The sequence below is a fragment of the Aedes aegypti genome, chromosome 3, assembly GCF_002204515.2.
Source record: "Aedes aegypti strain LVP_AGWG chromosome 3, AaegL5.0 Primary Assembly, whole genome shotgun sequence".
NCBI lineage: Eukaryota > Metazoa > Arthropoda > Insecta > Diptera > Culicidae > Aedes > Aedes aegypti.
In genome coordinates, this window is record NC_035109.1 from 302,088,938 (window position 1) to 302,108,377 (window position 19,440).

Here is a 19,440-nt window from a genome sequence, read left to right on the forward strand (position 1 = left end):
TTACCATTAGGGAAAAAATGTAGTTGTTTCTAAAGCCTGGAGATTTTTCGAGCGGAGTTTAAGAATAAAATGCAAAATCCTAGTAAATCTGATGACAAATTTCTTTAAAACAAATCCCAAAAGAATCGTTGGTGTGGTTAAAAAAAATCTCTGGAAAATACGTAGATGAGTTTCTGTAAAAAAAATTCGGAAGAATTATGAGAAAACAATTATATACTTCTTTAAGAAATCTCTGAACTAATTACTCAAAAAAAGACTTTGAGTATTTCGCGGAACAGTTTTTGAAAGAAAACTATTCATAACTATTCCGCTATGAACTTTATAGGTATGGTAGTATTCTTTATACGATGCTTAGTTAAACATTTAAGAAAAAAAAAACATTTTTAATATTAATTTAAGTTTTTAAGGAATGCGTATGCTGCTTATTAATTTAAGAAAAATCTAAGAAATAATTATTTATCAAAAAAACAAATAGATCTAAGGAGAACTTCTTTGAGAAATCATGAATAACATTTTCCCAATTGAATTCTTTTCAACTGCTCATGAAATTCTAGTGGAATATTACGAGGAATCCTTAGAGTAACACCTTGAAAAATCTTTTTTTATGCAGACTGCCTGATAATTTTTGCTGCGATTTTTTCATCCAATTCTGTAGAAAAATGTTAGGACAAACTTAAAAAAAAGAATGTTGGAAAAACTGTTGGCGAACTCTCTAAAAAAATCGTGGAATGAATCCTTGCTTGGTGATCTTGAAGACGGTTTTGGTGAGAATCCTAGACTTTTTGTACTATTTTTTGGGGAAATACTCAGTAATTCCTGAAAATTCCAAACAAATTATTAAGAAACAAACTGGAGGATAATTTAAACAAACAATCGGAATTCATATGTAACTAGTGGTCCCTGCAAACTTCATCTTGCCATCAAGTAGTCGTCATGTAATCCCCCATACAAAATGACACATTAGTCTTCTCTCGTTTTCCCGGTTATTCCGGAGACTTTCCCAAACTTGTTCCTCGTACTATCACGTCGCATCCCTTGGCAAGTGCAACTGTGAAAATCGAACGTCAAGCCATTCATCCGTTCAAAAGTTTTTTCGTGACATACGAACACCACTAAATTTTAATTTATATAACAAACTTTGTTTTGTCCCGCATTAGGCTGTTCGATAATGTAATATGTCAGTATTTTACCCCCGTTTTGCTTAATCTTTCCGTGAAGTTCTTTTACTTTTTATACACATAATCACATCTGAGAACTTAAAGAACCTAACTATGAAAGAATCAGGTAAATTTGTTGACTCGTTCTCAAGTTATTTCGTGACATACAAACACCATTCCATTTTTATTTATATAGATAGATAGAAGATAGATATATAGAACGATAGATAATAGATAGATAGATATGCAAGTACATAGAGGACTTTCCAGGAGAAATAATTAAAAGAATTTCTAAAGCATTCTCTGGCGGAATTCTTTAAGAGATTTTTAAGCAATTTGATAGATTTTTCGAAAAATTTTCTGGTGAGATCAGATTTTCCGCGAGAATCCTAAGACGAACTCAATGAAAACTGTTAAATAAGTTCTTGAAGAAAACACTGAAAAGTACAGAAATAGTTCATGAAGAAATTCCTGTAGGAATTCTCAGAAGAATCTCTTAACCACATGGTTGAATAACTTTAAATACTTAGAAGAATCACAAACGACATTCCTTGTGAGTTTTTTGCTACAATTCTTGAAGGATTTTACAAAAAAAAAGAATCTTTTCCGTAGAGAAAATTTAAAGATATATATATATATATATATATATATATATATATATATATATATATATATATATATATATATATATATATATATATATATATATATATATATATATACGTATCGATCGCGACTGTTTTATATTATTTTGTTATATATTGAGCTAAGCCATCGGGGAATCAGTTAGCATCGATGTATTTTGTCTAACTTCTTTACTGGAGAAGTTTGAGTCGCATAGTCATATGACCGATATAGCCATATGACCGTTTTGGTTCATATTACTGACAGCTTCAAATTCCGGACACTGTTCTTTGTATGGGTAACATTTCACACGAAATGTTTCAATTTTTGCCGTTCAAAAGTTCTCACTTTCGAGGCTCGTTTTAGTAGATATAGATATCTATGAAAATTTATAATGCTCAGCTGCCTTAAACGCTTCTTTAGTGGTTTGTCGATGAATGATTTGACTATTCTATTTATGATTTTAATGAGCTGTCCGGAATTCCAATCAAAGTGTCCGGAATATGAGGCAAAAGTAAAGAAGTGTCCGAAATAAGAATCGTGAAAAGCCCACACATTTCTATTTATTTAAAGTTACTCATATTGCGGAATTAAAATCTTCACTCACCATTCGAAAGTTAATTGTTTTTGAAGGCTAGATGACACGGAGAAGTCATTCAGAATGATTCATTTCATATGCTTTCTGATGAGTTATACTTCACTGAGGCCTTAAGTGTCCGTAATATGAATCAAAACGTATGAATAAACAGCAAACACAAGGTGCATCCATTGTAAAAATAACCAGCTCTTATGCTTGCAAAATAGTTTTGCTATTTATTTTTAAATTTATCAAAAAATTAGTAGGGTGTTTAGGCACCTTAGGAGTAAATCATCAAAAATAACTTCTCTTTCCCGATCAGTCTAGATAGCCGCGTAGTGTCGGTAGCTATTATTTCATTTGGCTCAGAATTACAGCTACGGACTGCCTGTTTTGGCAGTTAAAGTCCACCTCACAGGTGATCCCTATTTCACGGTGTGATGTGGCATCATGCTTACCGTTCCTAGGAATGAATGGTTAGGTGGATATAAATAAAACCATACTGCAAACGAAGCCCGTGGAATACAAGGGCGCTCTCCACAGTATTGTGCCTTTCTTGTGTTACTCAGAGCAATGGTGCAGTTGGGATTATAAATATATTGTTATTCAATTTGAATTGTCAACTATATGGTTTCGCATTATGTGATTAACACAGTGTATTCTGTGCTTTTTGCCTTTGGCGACTTTCGATAGATACCGATCAAGTTTTGTCGTTGCTGGTGTTTTTCGTGCTGAGATTGCAAAAACCTCAATCCTGCCTAGTTTGGATAGTAGCCACGGTTAGAATATCTCAGGTCAATCGTTGCTACACTAATTCATGAGTTAACTATCAGAGATGTATGTGCTGTCACAATCCATGTTTCTGATGATGACCTCAATTTGAAATCCATCTATTATTCGGAATATTAACCAAACGATCAATCATCCCCAACGGATGATTGTCGTAAACTGAGTAACAAAATGCCTTATGCTGATTGTAAGTAATGATACCAATGCTCATCACATCTTCCGGGGCATTTCAGGTATCAATTTGAGAGGCTCCAGTCTGATGAAATACTTAAGTAGTACAGACCTTGAATTATTAAGGAATCCCCAATCAACTAACTGAGAACTCTATATTGAATTAATTGCGACCAAATTTCATGGATATTCTCCGTCAATTGAAAATCCGAGCGATACGGATGATGCCGTAGATACTACAGCATCCTACATTATGGAAGCTTTTGAAGAATGTCCTCTGCGGTCTGTGAAGACTACAACAGGTATTCCGTGGTGCAGTTCCGATCTGACTAGACTTAGGAAACAATGTAGAACGAGTCGGAACCGAAGCCGTTTAGATGGATCAGAGTCGTTCAAGTCGGCTCGCACGGCTTACTAGAAGGCTCTTCGTTCTGCTGCACGATACGGCTAGAAAAACCTTTGAACAAATGTTTCCAGTTTGAGTGAAGTCAGTCGGCTGCACAAAATCCTTGCCAAATCTAAGGATTTCCAAGTGAACGAAATTCGCTTACCCATTTAATGGTGCCTTTACTTTTTCTGATGAAGAAGTTTTAGAATGTTTATTCAATACACACTTCCCCTGGATGTGTGGACATAGCATCTACGGGTGAAGCAAATCTCTTTTCATATAGTTACGAGTCTCTGGAACTCACAATAATTTTGCTCCTTTCGAATCCCCAGAAGCAAATGGATTGTATCCTGTTCTGCTCCAAAAGGGATTTGAGTTTATCAAACATGTTTTGAAAAAGTTAAGCAGTTTTGCTATCGTGTATATTCCCAGATCCTGGCGTGATATCACTATGAAGTTTATCTCGAAAGTAGGACGTGCGTCGTATTAAGAAGCGAAGAGTTTTAGACCAATCAGTCTAACTCTCATTCTTCTGAAATGATTGGAACGCATTACCGATCATCACATCCGTGATGCTTATTTGGCAAACAAACATGATGGGAGCCAACAAGCTCATCAATCTGTGAAGTTCACAGTGGCTCTTTAACACAAAGTTGTATACGATATCGAGAAAGCATTCGCTCAAAAGCAATCCGGCTTCTTACTTTTGATAACGTGTTTTTTGATGCCATATTGCAAGCTATACGGAACCAGCACGAAACCATGGGCTGCCTACACTGATTACCAACTGGATTTCCCTAATGCTCAAAAATCGACATCTCTCCTCGATATTGTGTCAGTTTGCGATTTGAAAATTGAGTGTTTGCGGATGCTCCCAAGGGGAAGTATGATCACTACTTTTGTGGAATCTCGTATCAGATACGCTATTGAGGCAACTCAATAATAGTAGTTTTCCAACTTATGGTTTTATCGACGACTATCTAGTTTTGATAGGTGGTATGTGCAAAAGCACCCTGTTCGACCTGATGCAAAGTGCTCTTCAGGTAGTCGAGAGTTGGTTTCGCCAATATGGCCTTTCGGTTAACCCGAATAAAACATATATTGTTCTCCTTACGGATAGATGGCACCGCGATGCAATTCGACCTTTACGTCTTTTTGGCTCTGAGATTAATATGATTAATAAAGTAAAATACGTCGGAGTCTTCCTAGATTCCAAACTTTCCTGGACACCTCACATTGATTTTAAGGTCAAAAATGCCTGCATGGCCTTCGGTCAATTCCAGAAAACCTTTGGTAAAACTTGGAGCCTCAAACTCAAGTATATTAAATGGATTTACACAACAGTTATTCGACCAATATTGGCATATGAATGTCTTGTGTGGTGGCAAAAGGGCAACGTGTGAACAATCCAATAAAAATTAGCAATATGATGTGTATGATGCATTCTCTACGACTCCAACGGCAGCACTCAAAGCTCTTTTTGACATCGTGCCACTACACACACACATCTTAAACAATAAGCACTTACTTGCTGTTACCACTTATGGGTACTGTATCTACTGGAGATAAACCTTGAGATAAACCCAATGAACCGTCGATCTACACACTTCGTTTTTTCCACTTTTGGTGATCTTACAATTTCTTGTCACTTTCCTTACAGCACATTTGCCACACAATTCCCTTCACGGGAAGAGTGAACGTCTGGCTATTTGGAAAGAAGTATATCAAACCATATAGTGTGTTACACTGATGGCTCCATTCTTGAAGGTAGAGCTGGTGCTGGTGTATATTCTCGTGAACAAAGGCTGAATCAGTTTTGCTCACTTGGTACACACTGTACCGTTTTTCAGGCGGAAATATTTGCTCTTATGTGTGGAGTGCAATCAGCACTTTAACAGCACGTAATGAGCAAAGTCGTATACTTCTGTTCAGATAGTCAGGTTGCTATAGAAACTCTTTCTTCGGTTAACTCAAGGTCGAGGCTTGTTATCGCATGTCGAACTCAAATTGATGAACTGAATTCAGTCAGCTCTATAAACCTTATATGGGTACCTGGCCATTCTTCCATCGCTGGAAATGAATTGTCTGATGAATTGGCTCGCAATGGAGAATCGCATTACTTCGTTGACCCTGAGCCAGTTACCCCAATTTCAAAGTGCTGGGTGAAGCTTCAGATAAGTTCTTGCAACGATTTTTTGTCGCTGTCGTCGTAAAAAATCGCGTTGATTTGGAGGAGCTGTAAACTATCCCAAAATAATGTAAAACACAAAAAGTAATGTCAACAAATGTACGCGTGTCGTTACTCAAAAACATGCTTTAAATTAAATCTCTCGTGTATATCCCCTCGCAAATCATCTACCCATCTCTCTCCATATAACTTGATGTACCCACCTGGAGTTGGTGATGACGGCGGCTTTGGGCATTCCCGTCGTTCCGGAGGTGTAAATGTAAACTAATTTATCTCTCGGTGATACATCATTCCACAGAGAGCTTAAATCTACACTCGGTACATTGTCCAAAGCTTGTCTCAGGTTGTCGGCGTCTGAAAGGAAAGAACATACAGAAGCAGAAGAAAAGAACTTTTAGCTCCAGCTCCCTACTTGCCGTGATGTGTTGGGTGAGGGAAAATTTCCTGTCTTATGAGGGAATGATTTATGATTATCTATTATCTGCTTGGGAAAGGGACCCAGAAGGCAGACACATCTCTCGTGAGCTACTTTTGGCAATACTTGATTCTGCAGTTGCAGAGATCAGACTGTACCGGAAAAGAGGGGGTAGGAGGAAGTGGGTGGAAGGGGAAATTCACCTATCCTTAACTGAACAAGCTTAAAACCATGGGAAAGTGCTTAGTGCCGGACATTGCTAAGACCGATGGAGAATATTTCCGTTATGGTCTGCCCGGCCACCAAAGATGAGAGGCGAACCAAAACGGGAAATTCATCATCTGGTTCCGAATGTGTGCAGTCGATGGGAAGTGGGCATCCGTTTTGGACAGGACAGATAATAGGAATATACTCAGTGTTGTTCAGACTCATTTCCCCGAAAATAACATTTTCCGAACTACTACAACCATGCTCTCTATCCTCCTAAGATAGAAAAGCAGATGGTGAAGCTTGAGTACTGCACACAAAATCGATCAATTTTAATCCTAGAGAGCCACAATTCAAGTTTCGGTGAAATGAAATGAGTGAGTGAGTGAGTGCGAATCATTTCACCGAAACTTGAATTGCGGCCCACCGAGATCGAAACTATCGGATTCCATGTGCAACACTCAAGCCCAACCACCTCCCCCTCCATCTCAGGAATACAACGCACAGTTATAACAGTTCATGGCTTCACAATTCGAATTTCGGGGAAATGAGTCTGGTCAACACTGAATATTCTACAACTCACGAAATAGTGAACAAGAAAAGGAATTGTCGGATGAGGAACACACATGAATACTGAAGTAATCCTTGCAATACTTGCCTGGTAAATATTCATTTTTGTCGCCATCAGATGATTGTTTATCGCCGTAGAGGTAAATTGGCAGTCCTTTTATTCCATCTTGTTCCAATACTTCGGCGACAGCTGAAAAAATTTTTTGTAAACAATAAGTACATTTTTTGCTAGTCCTTCAATCTGCGATGATGATTAGAATGTCTCAGAGTGATAGATATACTTATTTATATCACTTTTGCAAAACAAATCAACTTTCTAGAAAATCGTTCAGATTGATGTCCAGATCCATTTTTGAAAAATTGTCATTTCAGACAAAAATAGTGTGATATTGTTGTTCTGTGCAGATGTTTTTAAAGCTTACTGTTCATCTAATATTTTCTTATTTTTCTATGAACAATATTAGAAATGCGTGTGCTATTGGTTTTTGAACATATTCATTGTTTACGTCTACAAACTTCTTAAAACCTATAAATAATATGCATATCTTGCATTCAAGGGCTTAGCAGCATGATTTTTCAAACTTTACTTCTGGTAAACCCTAATAATGATTCAAATCCAGGCCATAGACAACCGTATATCAATACACAGTGATCTTCGTAGCCAGGTTGTCCCGGGCGATAAGTGTATATCGCCCACTGTCAGTTTTTACAAATGTGAAAATATCAAAAATATAGACCATTGCTTTGTTTAATGTTTGTTATGGTTTGATTATCAATTTTTGATATTAGGGGTATTCACTTAACGGCATAAATCCCTGCGTATATCGTGATAAACTGTTTATCTCAAATGTTTCACAAAATTGCGTAAACTACGTAGGAAACATTTCAAGCCGTTGAAATTCAACAGTCAACCAATCCAAGAATGCGTCAGTCATCATAGCAACTTGAGTACCGTAAAATGGGGTGTTAAGGGATGAAAAAAAAAAAATCCACTTACAATTCGAGCAACTTCTAGTATGCTAATAATTGAACAAAATACAGTCCTACCATTCTCCCGGCGTGTATATCAAAAGCCAATTACAATGAAGACGATCCTTTGGCAGATTTCTGAGATAATCATAAAAATGTGTGATTTTTGACGAAAATGCGAAATGGGGTGTTAAGGAATTTGAGTCTTGTATATAAAACTATATTTTGCCAACAGCAAAAAAATATTATTTTGGTTAACATCGTTGATGTGTCCCTTCAACTCTAAAGGTCTTGTTAAATCTAAAGATGATATTACTTCAATATAATTCAAGTTGGAACTCCTGAAAACGCTAATCATTTTATTTTAACTGCTAAATCTCTCATACCTATTCATTCTATTTTCAAGCAAGCTATCAGTGCATCGCACAATTGTCTTGAAAAGATTTTTATACTTATATGCAGTATTCGTATTTTAGAACAGTGCAGAGCAATCTTGTCATGAATTGTCAAAGGATGGATAATTTTAACAAGCTTTCAGTGTGAATAGGGTAAGTGTCCAATTTGCCTTTTAAATAAAGCACCACACCAAATAACGGATTTGCATGTAACACCCAGTGGCATGATCGAAAGTTTCCAATACAGAGCGGAATCGCTCACACTATACCGCACACTATATATTTTCCAACAAAAAGCTCGGAAATAACCTTATACTATAATTGTTTATCTAGGACCTAGGTAATACTTAAAAAATCTAATGGAATATCGACTGTCTAGACTGATTTTGAATTTTAGTGGCGTAATTTAAGTCAAACCTGTTTAGATGTGCTCGGGTGAAAGCTGTGTAAGTTTGTGCTCCGTTCAAATTAAAATTATGTGAGTTAAGTTATTATGTCCGAAATTTATTTGTAATTGCAGTGTAATGTTGTTAGCCGTTCAATCAATGTTTGTCCAAACCCACTTGACTTAAAAACAAATCAACGATGTAAGTAGTATCAATTAATGTTTCGGACTTGACCAGACAAATAGTATATATGTTTGTAAATTGTAGTTTGCCCTGAAGATGAGCAAATAAATGCTCGAAACGTCGGCGTTAATCAAAACGATTGTTTATTAATGGAAACCGGTGGACCGAAATTACGCCAAAAAATCTCAAAACTCAAAAGAATTAATAGCTCCAAAACCATTTCAAATAAGATTATCATTCCTATATGCAAACTTTTCTCTAATGTGATGGAACAACTTATGAAAATATTATCATAAAAAAACCATATTCACATAAATCAGTTATTATTTAGATTTTCCTATCAATTTTACCAAATTTTGAAATAAGTCATTTTTGAAGATATCTAGTGACATACTAAATAGATCCCTTAACTTTACATTGTAGTTCAACTTGACGGAACAACTCAAAACTATATTGAAATATATCAAGGTATAAATTTAATGAGTTTAGTTACTTAGAAAAGTTAGAATAGATAATTCCTTAACACCCCACTTATTTTCAAAATAAGACTTTTTTCATAAAAGTTTCTGAAAATTGAAACCCAGACACAATTTTATGAAGTTTTTGTCTGTACTATGATCTCAATTAAATTTCCTTATCTTCTACCTTACTCGCGAATTTTTCTCAAATATATTTCATGGTTTTGTAGATAAATGTATTTAGCCCATAAAATTCGAACAAAAATGTTTTGAAAGGTTTTCAAATTCTAGAAACCACAATACTTCATATTAATAAACAGCTCCTATTACATAATGCAGTTCACAATCCTCCGAACAAATCAAGCATTTCAGATGACTTATATATCGATTTTCGAGGTGTCTGTGATTTGTCGAACTTGATTGAGAAGTTCAATCCCTTAAAACCCCACGAGTCCTTAACACCCCATTTTACGGTACGTTATTTACAAACAAACAACAAATCATGAAAAACAACTGGAAAACGTAGATGAGAGTAGGATTGTCGATAGGTAGATCTGGGAGAATTAAATAAAAGACTGGGGAAAAGTTAGATGAATAAATGAGTTTTGTTCTTATCGGATATTGAATCGTCACAGTGAGAAATAAAATGAACTAGGTGACAGAGTGTTATGTCTGAGTCTAAGCAATATTGGGGCTATTCATTTATCACGTAAGGGGTTATGGTGGAAAAGATGGGAGTTTGGGTTTTCTAACGCGCCATGCTAATAACTTTTCATTTTCTTTCAAAAATCTTTTCGTGGGGGAGGTTGTCTTAAGTAATTAATGGACCCTATGTCTTAACCAAACTGAACGCAAGGCACATCGACTACCATTTCATCCCATCGATTTGGGTTCTAGTGGGTTCTGCAATTGGATATTTGAGGAGGTATAAAGGCTGCGTTGTTTTCCGTTTATGAATCATAAGCAAAATTTCCCTTGGGATCACTTGAATGATATTGAGAAATTATTAAAAGCGGTGGTAACAATTTTGACAATAATAAGTTGAATAAAATGTTCTTGCAGCAACAGCACAAAGGTTGGTTTTCGTTGACGAACTGGTAGGAGTTCTGGGTGCTGTGAATAATACAGTCGAAGGTTTGTCAACTAAGGTGAACCTTAGCTGAAACGATTCGAATAAAAGTTCGTAATTTATATAAACAAACTGTTGACAAGCTTGATAGTTTTGTTGGGTAACTAGGTTATAGATTTTTTGTTTTTATCGCCTGGAGCCAGAACAGGAATATTTCATTTGAAACGTTTCATCGCCAATATCTCAATTTACGCTACTTTAAGTGAATACCCCTATTGTCAAATCAGTCAATAATGTGCCAACATTTTGAAGCACATTCAATATTACAATGGTTTTGGAAGGAGAGGAAACATTTAAAAGCATCCTGATGCTCCAACTGATTGCATAGTTATTTTATTGTGTCGCTTCTTCGATTACGAATCATAAACGTTAAACAAAACTTCGCATTATGATTACACTCTCGATTCAATTTACCCGAAAATGGGTAAACACATCAAGATGTTGACTACGCTAGAAGTCGTCCCTTGCCATGGGCCTGTTCAAATCCCTGTAAACCTCTCAGGAAAGCTTCTGATTTTCAAACAGCCCATCAAAATCGACGGCCACTCAAATTATCCTAATCCGTTGCAAACCAATTCAGCCAGCATTAACGGAGTCTTCAGCTTGTTCTTATCAAATCAATACAGACTGGCTAACAACAAGAAACCATGTCAATTGCAGACCCCGCAACAAACCAGGCAGGCCCGCGATCTCATAATAGCAAAAAATGCTCGAAAGACAAGACTGAATCCTGCCAAAGCATCCTGCTCTGGCCATCCGTCGATGATTGACAGATTCCATTTTCTACCGGCTACTCTAGCCATCCAACCGTGCGTTCGATCACTCACAAGGAGTAGCCGTGTGTTCCGTTGAAGTCGAGAATTCCATTCCTAATGCGAACAACGGGCCACACTGGGGCGGATTGCTGATTTTGTCAGTCAAAATCTCTACATCTAATACACTGGATGATTCCACCCCATTACCCCCAATGCCATTACCCCTTTTCATATTACAGGTCTATCTATGCATTTGTTCACATCGATGAAGGACAAGTGCAAACACGAAACTGTCGTGATGATTTGAAATGTGAATGTGAGGAATGAGCTCAGGTTGTATAAACAAACATTGATGAACCTTTTAAGCTAATTTGCAGTTCCTCAATGCAATGTTGTCCAAATTCTAAATTAAATTTAAAATTTTGAAAAATATAAATGAATGTCAGTAAAAAGTTTTGGACAAGGAAGTTTTTGGCTAAAACGCTCTTTTCAAAAGATAAATCTGATCTAGATCAGTTATCATTTATCTTAGATCAAATACGAAATCAAAATGTAGTACACATTATTCTAAAATACCTTGTCAAAGTCACTAAACCTCTAAAATGCATATTCAGAATATTAGAACTTTTGACCGTAGAAAACAACAATCTGCCCCAGTGTGTGCGTTCTAAGCGTACATACCTCCGGCCAGCTCAGCGCTGACGATGATTGCTTTCGAATTAGCCACCGCAATCGAGTGCCTTAGCGTTTCCCGCCGCAGATTGGTATTGATCAGAGCGGTTACGACGCCCAACTTGGCCAGCCCCAGCCAAATGCACGGATACTCGGTCCGGGTTTCCATCATCAGGGCCACCGTGTCACCTTTGACGAAGCCCTTCGAGTGGAAGTAGCTGGCAATCCGATCCGAGAGCTGCTTAACGTCGGCAAAGGTTAGCCGCTGGTCGTCCATAATGAGGGCCACCTTGGAGGGGCGACTGGCTGCAACCTCCTCGAAGACCTTCACCACCGTCATCTTGCGCTTCTCCCACCGGTACAGCGTTAGATTCAACCGGATGAAACATATGGCGGCGCTGTGGAACAGATAAGGACAGATTGGTTTTGATAAGGAATTGAAAATTGCGGTAGGTATATTGATTAATATCTGATTGTGGGGACAAATTAAATTTTAGATGCTGGAAATACAATTGATAGTTATGGAAGGTAATTAGATAGGGTTGCGATCCGTAACCAGAAATCTTTCGAAGGTTCATGATTATAGTTCATAACCAAGCAGATTCAAATAAACATATTGTATGAAGTTCGGAGTCCAACGGCTTTCTAGTGTGTTCTAAGAACTCCGCTAAGCCTAAGTCTACAGATCAACAAACGAAAGCAGTATGTATCGACATGGTTTACACTTAAACAATTATAGTAAACAAAGTTTACAATTTCCGGTTATCTTTGAACTACTTTGTGGAAAGGCCTTTAGATCTACAAGCGCAAAAAATGAATTCTGCAACGAGTTGCAATTTCGTAAAAGGCCACTTAACCTTCCTTGTGCATTGGGATCATTTTTGGCCAATTGGCACTCTAAAGAAGCTGTAGCTTTGTAGAGAAAAGAGTCTAAAATATTAAATTTTCTGAATTTTCCTAACTTCTGAAAACGGACATTTTCGCGCTAGAAGTGGCGCTACAAAATGTGACACATTATGCATTAAGGGTCAGAAATGACCCACGACTTTGAGACGCTCTCAAAAATCCATTTATGAACCGATTTTCGTTCTTCTTGTTTTACATGAAACATATGAAACCGGAGAATGGAACCCTGGACAACACTGTAAGTACGGCCACACTGGACAAAAGGACAACTGGAACATGTTTCAGAAGGAACTGATATGGTGTTAACCGCTAGGGCTACCTTGGCCTCACAAACATAACATTATTATATAACCATTTACGTTAGGCCAGTTCGAAAACAAATGGCAATATAACAAATTGCCATGATTCGACAAGTTATTTTGCGGTCAGTTCAAATATAGCTCAAAGAATTCCTTCAGGAAAAACTCCAAAGATTCCATCAAGAGTTCCTCCATTTCTCCAGACACTCTTCCGAGTGATTCCAAGCAACAGCACCAAAATTTGGTAAATTTTTAAATCATTTTTTTCTATTGAGCTGAAACTTTGCACAGTTTTACAGTTCCATCTAAATCGTCATTTTCCGATATCAAATCTTCAAGTTGAGTCACGACTAACTTTTCAAAAGGGTGTATATGAAAATGGTTCAAAAATATTCAAAAAGCTGCACAGCAAAAACGGTTCGTTCGATTGTTAGACAACTAAAGAAACAAAGTAAGACAACTAAATAAAGATTCCAAAAAAAATACACACAGTAAAAAAAATTTTTTTTTTGCATTAAAAAACATAATTTTTGACACAAAGACTCAAATATCTCAAAACCCTATCGGAATACCAACGTAATTTTTTGAGGGAAAACGGTCCATTATATTAGCTATCTACCATAAAAATTTGGTGATGGTAATCCAATAAGCAAAAAAGTTATGACATTTCAAACATGTCACAATTTTCACATTTAGTAGAAAAAATTTTTTTTTTCGGTGTAAATTATTACGGGAACCGCAGTTTGTTGCTGATTTTATTGTTAAGGGCCTTGCGTGAATTAAACAAGTCGTTTTCATGTATTCATTAGTATTATGTATATTATATGTATAAATATTATGTATATGTATAAATATTATATGTATATGTATATATGTATAAATTAAAATGAATTAACAGATTACGCGAAAATATTTTTTTTTTTTACCAGGATATTTTTTTTTAGAGTATGATCGATGAGTTTCTAAATGTTATACATAAACTTTAAAAGTTTTGGATTTGGGTATGCGTTATGAGATCATGAAAAAATTTTATTAATACTTATTTATTTATTTATTGTTATTCAATTTTTTTACAATATCGAACACTTTTGCATCATTATCAGTACAGTCCGAGTTTAGTTTTGCTTTAATTTTATTTTCTGACAATGGAATGAAACAGTGAAACTTTTGGGTGCCTTGGATCGTTTTCGCGTTATTATATTGCTCGCTGAGCTCTGATGCCGTTAATTCGTACTCTTCAGTAGTAGTAAAACAAAATGATAATTTTGTTAAATCTTCTTCTTTTCTGTGATTTGCCCAATCAAATAGTTCTTTTGCAGTTTTAATTGGATGCTCACGTTCTTTGGCTGAACTTGCTCTTGTGGTCATGCGCTTTATGGTTCCTCCAATAGCATCACAAGGACCTTTGCCATGTGACGTAGCAAAGAAATGCCATTCTGCATCAATTCCGTACTTTGATTTAAATTGACATAGGCTCGAAAAATTCTTACGGTTTTTGTACTGCGATGCTGCTCCATCAGACATGAAATATATCTTTCTGATTTCTTTATCCTTATCAACGCGTAAAAAGTTAATCATTTTGACAATGAACAAATTTACAGATACTGAGTCGTGTTTTAAATCTTCGGAAATTACAATAAAACTAAAATGTTAAATTTGCGTACTTCCATTGAAATAAATAACGAATGGATGAATTGTAGCTTGTTGTACGTTCCAATGATGGGACTGCACTTCATCTTGCAATACAAAGCTATAGTTTTCAGAAAAATCACAAATGACTAAAAATTCACCATCTTGTAATGTATTTTTCGTATTTTTTAAAAAGCGGGATTGCTCTGTTTTAATAAAGTCGTGAGGAATTAAACTTTCTAATTTCAAGCAAAAAAATGACACAAACTCATCTACAGGTTTTACAATAGTTTCTAGGTCACACCTATCCGTGGTCACCCATTGCTCAAATGATAACTGATCAATATAATTTTCTTCAAACTCAGCGAATAAAGTATTTTCCAGCTTGACGCTTTCCATCTTTTTTTACAGATACATAATCTTTTTGGCCAGGCATAGCTCTACTTACTTCATCGTCTTCAAAATATTGAATTATTTTTTCTTTTGTCTCATCTGTTAATGAAGTACTCGACCTAGCATTTTTGGTTGCAAGACAGTTATTTTTGAATTGTTTTGCCTCTTTTGCTGTATTTCTATTGGTTTTGAACTCATCAATGGCGTCTTGAATAGACCACGAGCTTGGCAGCATCGACAAAATCAATAATTTTTCTTTCCTTGTCGTGGCTAGATTCGAGAACCTTTCCTTCATATTCATAATTACCTCATCGTAGTCTGTATTTTCCACATCTTCAGGTCCTAATTTGAAGAGGTTTATTCGTACAGCTTCGTTTATTTCACGGTATTTTTTCTCGGGATAATTGACGTAACCCATCTTCGTCCATTTAATCGGAGTCACTTTTATTCCAGCTATCCCTTCGTTGAAGCGTTCGATGTTGACCTTCTGGATGCACTCATCTTCTGATTGATTTGTTGAAACAGATGTCGCTGATGGTACCGTGGCAAGACTATCTGCACTTGGTACTTCTGGTAACTCCTCAGTTGTTGTTGTTTTCGAACTTCCTGCAACCTGATCCACCGATGATGTACAGATTGCCCGTTTGTCAACGTTTAAACGGCAGGACGTACAAATGCGTAAATTTGTATTCAATGTAGACATTGGAGCATAACCAGCCGCTTTCAGTTTATCTATGGTGCTTTCGGTGAGATTTCGTAGCTTTTTCGAACACTTTTTTTCTGCAAACGGCCTGCAACAGTTGAGAAAGCGACTACTCATGTTGCTCGTTAGATTTTAATAAACAAAATCACTTTTAAGTTTTTACTGACTAGTTTGGTGTCGTTTGCTTGACTGAAGAAAAATTTTACGATTAAATCTTTTATAACCATAGTGGTAGTATATTTTTAGCTTTTTCGTGAGTATGTTCATGGTATGTACCTATCATGTTTTTGATGTTGTTGAAGTTACTCGCTTTCTCCCAAATATGATTAACAAAGTCTATTCTCTACCAAGGCGGGTCTATACCCAGGTGTAATCAGATTTTAACTTTGTGGAGAAAACCAGCGCCGAGAAAACCGACCTGCTTTAAGTATACTAGATCACCTGGGTATAGACCCGCCTTGTTCTCTACGAGGTAAACTTTTTGCAGGTAAACTAGTCGTATACCTGTATAGAAAACTTTTTTTGTAGCTTTTGTCTTCAATATTAGATTTCTTATAGGTTTCTTTTATCAAAAGGTTTAAACACTATTGAGATAATTTTTCTTCAGTTACGTACAATAAAAAATATGACACTATCAAGACTTTAGATCACAACACTGGATCGCGTCTAACTTTCTAATAGATGCTATAATAGTTATGAATAATTAAATAAAATATCATGAAAACAACTTGTTAACCTCATGTGGTACCCTTAACAAAAAATTCAGCAACAAACTGCGGTCCTAAAAAAAATTAACAATGAAAAAAAAAAAAATTCACTAAGTGTCAAATTTGTGAAATATTTGAAATGTCATAACTTTTTTGTTTATTGGCTTACCATCACCAAATTTTTATGGTTGATAGCTAATATAATGGACCGTTTTCCCTCAAAAAATTACGTTGGTATTCCGATAGGGTTTTGAGATATTTGAGTTTTTGTGACAAAAATTATGTTTTTTAATGCAAAAAAAAAATTTTTACTGTGTGTTTTTTTTTTTTGAATCTTTATTTAGTTGTCTAACTTTGTTTCTTTAGTTGTCTAACAATCGAACGAACCGTTTTTGCTGTGCAGCTTTTTGAATATTTTTGAACCATTTTCACATACACCCTTTTGAAAAGTTAGTCGTGACTCAACTTGAAGATTTGATATCGGAAAATGACGATTTAGATGGAACTGAAAAACTGTGCAAAGTTTCAGATATTTTTGAAATGGTCGATCAGAATCGACTTGCATGCCTCCGTGGAATCCCTCTTCCAGAGATTTCTCCAGGAATTCCTTCGAAGATTCCTTCAAGATAATCTCTATTGTAATATCTACAGCGTTTCTCCAAAAATTCCACTGAGATTTCGTCAGAGATTTCTCCGAGAATTCCTCCAAGGAGAACTATTGATTGTTACTAAATTTTTTAGACCGGTTCCGACTAGAGATGGACAAAAAGAATCAGAGCCGTTCAAAAGATCCGGTTAATTCAAAATAACGAGTGATCCGTGGCTCTTTATTGGCTAGAGTCGGTTCATTTTATCAGCACGGATCAGACGAAAAGAGACCCGGAAAAAGAACGGTTCGATTCGTTCCCCTATTTTCTTTCGTTCGTTTCTCGGCTCTACAATAACGTTTGACACGTGCCTTGCTTTGCGCGGCACGACCCACATGCAAACACAGTTTGCAGCAGATTCCTTACTCTCATTATTCACAGACAAACAATTAATAAGCCCCTCCTACTTGCATACAGGCAGATAAAAGATTGAGAGAAAAAGTGCCCACGTGAATTGCAAAGCACATTTTGCTTCTTCTTTTTGGTTCGGACAGGGGAATCGGCCGAATGTATCGTGAGATTCTGGGGAAGAATGAGAGAGCGAAAATACGAAAGGTATGTCGCGCAACAGGGAGAGCCCTTTCTTTTTTCCTTTCGCTCTTTTCAATTTGCTCTTTTTTTATGCGAGCCACTTTACCGTTCGAAAGATCCGGTTCACTAAAATGAGTTATTCGGATCGGATCCGTTCAATAAAATGAGCCGTTCTGTCTATCTCTAGTTCCGATAGCTCTCCAGGAATATCTTGAGCAATTCCTCTAGGAATTCTTTCAGGTGTTCCTCTAGGGATTCCTCCAAATATTATTCCAGGGCTCTGCAGGAAAATCTTTCAAAGGATTCTTCTAGATATTTTGCGAGTAATTCCTCCATGGGTTCCTCTAGTCCATAATTACAGAGATTATCCTCCGGGAACATATCAATCAATTATCCCAAGGCTTGCGTCATGGATTCCTTCAGAGATTTATTAAAGAATTATTCAAACGTTTTCTCCTAATACTCCTGTAGAAATTCCTCCAGAAATCTTACCAGAGGCTCCTCCAAGAATTCCACCAGGAAAAACTACAAAAAATTGTGGCTTCAATCAGGAATTCCTCAAAAGCTTCTGTTATTTCTCCTGTGATTTTTGCAGAAATTTTCCAAAGAATTCTCCAGGGATTCCCTCAGGATTTTTTTCAGAGGATCTGCAAGAATTTTTTTTGTCTTTATTAAAGTGTTTTTTAACTGATGCTAGTTCAACACTTATCCCTGGAAGAATTCCTCCAGGTATTCTACAATAAATTACTACAATTTTTATCTTCAAGAATTCTCTCAGGGATGTCTTCAAGAAAATCGTTACATGGATCACTACAATGAATTTTATAAGTAATCCTCCAGGAATTCTCCAAGATTTTTTCCAGAGATTTGTTATTAGCCTCCTTGGTTTTGCTGCTCAAATTCCTCTAGAGATTCCCTCATAAATCTTTCCAAGGATTTCATCAGAAATTACCCTATGAGTGCCTCCAGGGGTTCCTTCAATATTTTTTTCCAGAAATTGCTCAAGGAATTCTTTTACTGAAGAAATTTTTGAAAAGCCTCTGGAAAAAAAAATCCTAAAAGAATCTCTGGAGAAATTCTTTGAGCTATTCCTAGAGGAGCCTTAAGAAAAATTTCACTGAGAAATCCTTAGAGCAATCTCTAGAGCTTCTTGAATGATCTTCTCTGGACAAAAAATAAATGGAAAATCTCTGTAGTATAACATGAAAGAACCTTTACAGTAATCTCTAGAGAAATATCTGGGAGAATCATTTGAGGAATCCTTGCCTAATCCCTGGAAGATTATTCGGAAAATCCTTTCCAAAACATCTTACAGGAGACTCTGGACCCAATATGAATATCCCTGGAAGAATTTCTGAAGCAATCTCTGAAACAATTTCTAGAAAAACCCATGTAGAGATTTTTCTGGAGTCATTCTTGGAGAAATTCCTATAGAAGTTACTGGGTAAATCTCTGGAGGAATTTCTGTACGGTTATTTGAGTAAATTGCTGAATCAATCAATGAACGGTTATCTAGGTTAATTGATGAAGGGAACTTTGAAAGATCATCTAGGTAAATGGCTGAAGGAATCCCTGAAGGCATCTCAGGAGGA

At 36.3% G+C, this 19,440-nt stretch overlaps 1 protein-coding gene across 4 annotated transcripts in view; it reads right to left on the minus strand.

Annotated features, from left to right (window-relative positions):
• Positions 1–19,440, minus strand: part of LOC5570163 (long-chain fatty acid transport protein 4) — a 75,149-nt gene that overhangs the window by 14,086 nt on the left and 41,623 nt on the right. For all 4 annotated transcript variants that reach the window (XM_021849027.1, XM_021849029.1, XM_021849028.1 and 1 more), the window contains exons 4-6: positions 12,043–12,431; positions 7,175–7,276; positions 6,098–6,248 (exon numbers count right to left, since the gene is read on the minus strand). In XM_021849027.1, the coding sequence (XP_021704719.1) occupies positions 6,098–6,248; positions 7,175–7,276; positions 12,043–12,431 (642 nt within the window). The remainder of the gene's footprint in view (positions 1–6,097; positions 6,249–7,174; positions 7,277–12,042; positions 12,432–19,440) is intronic.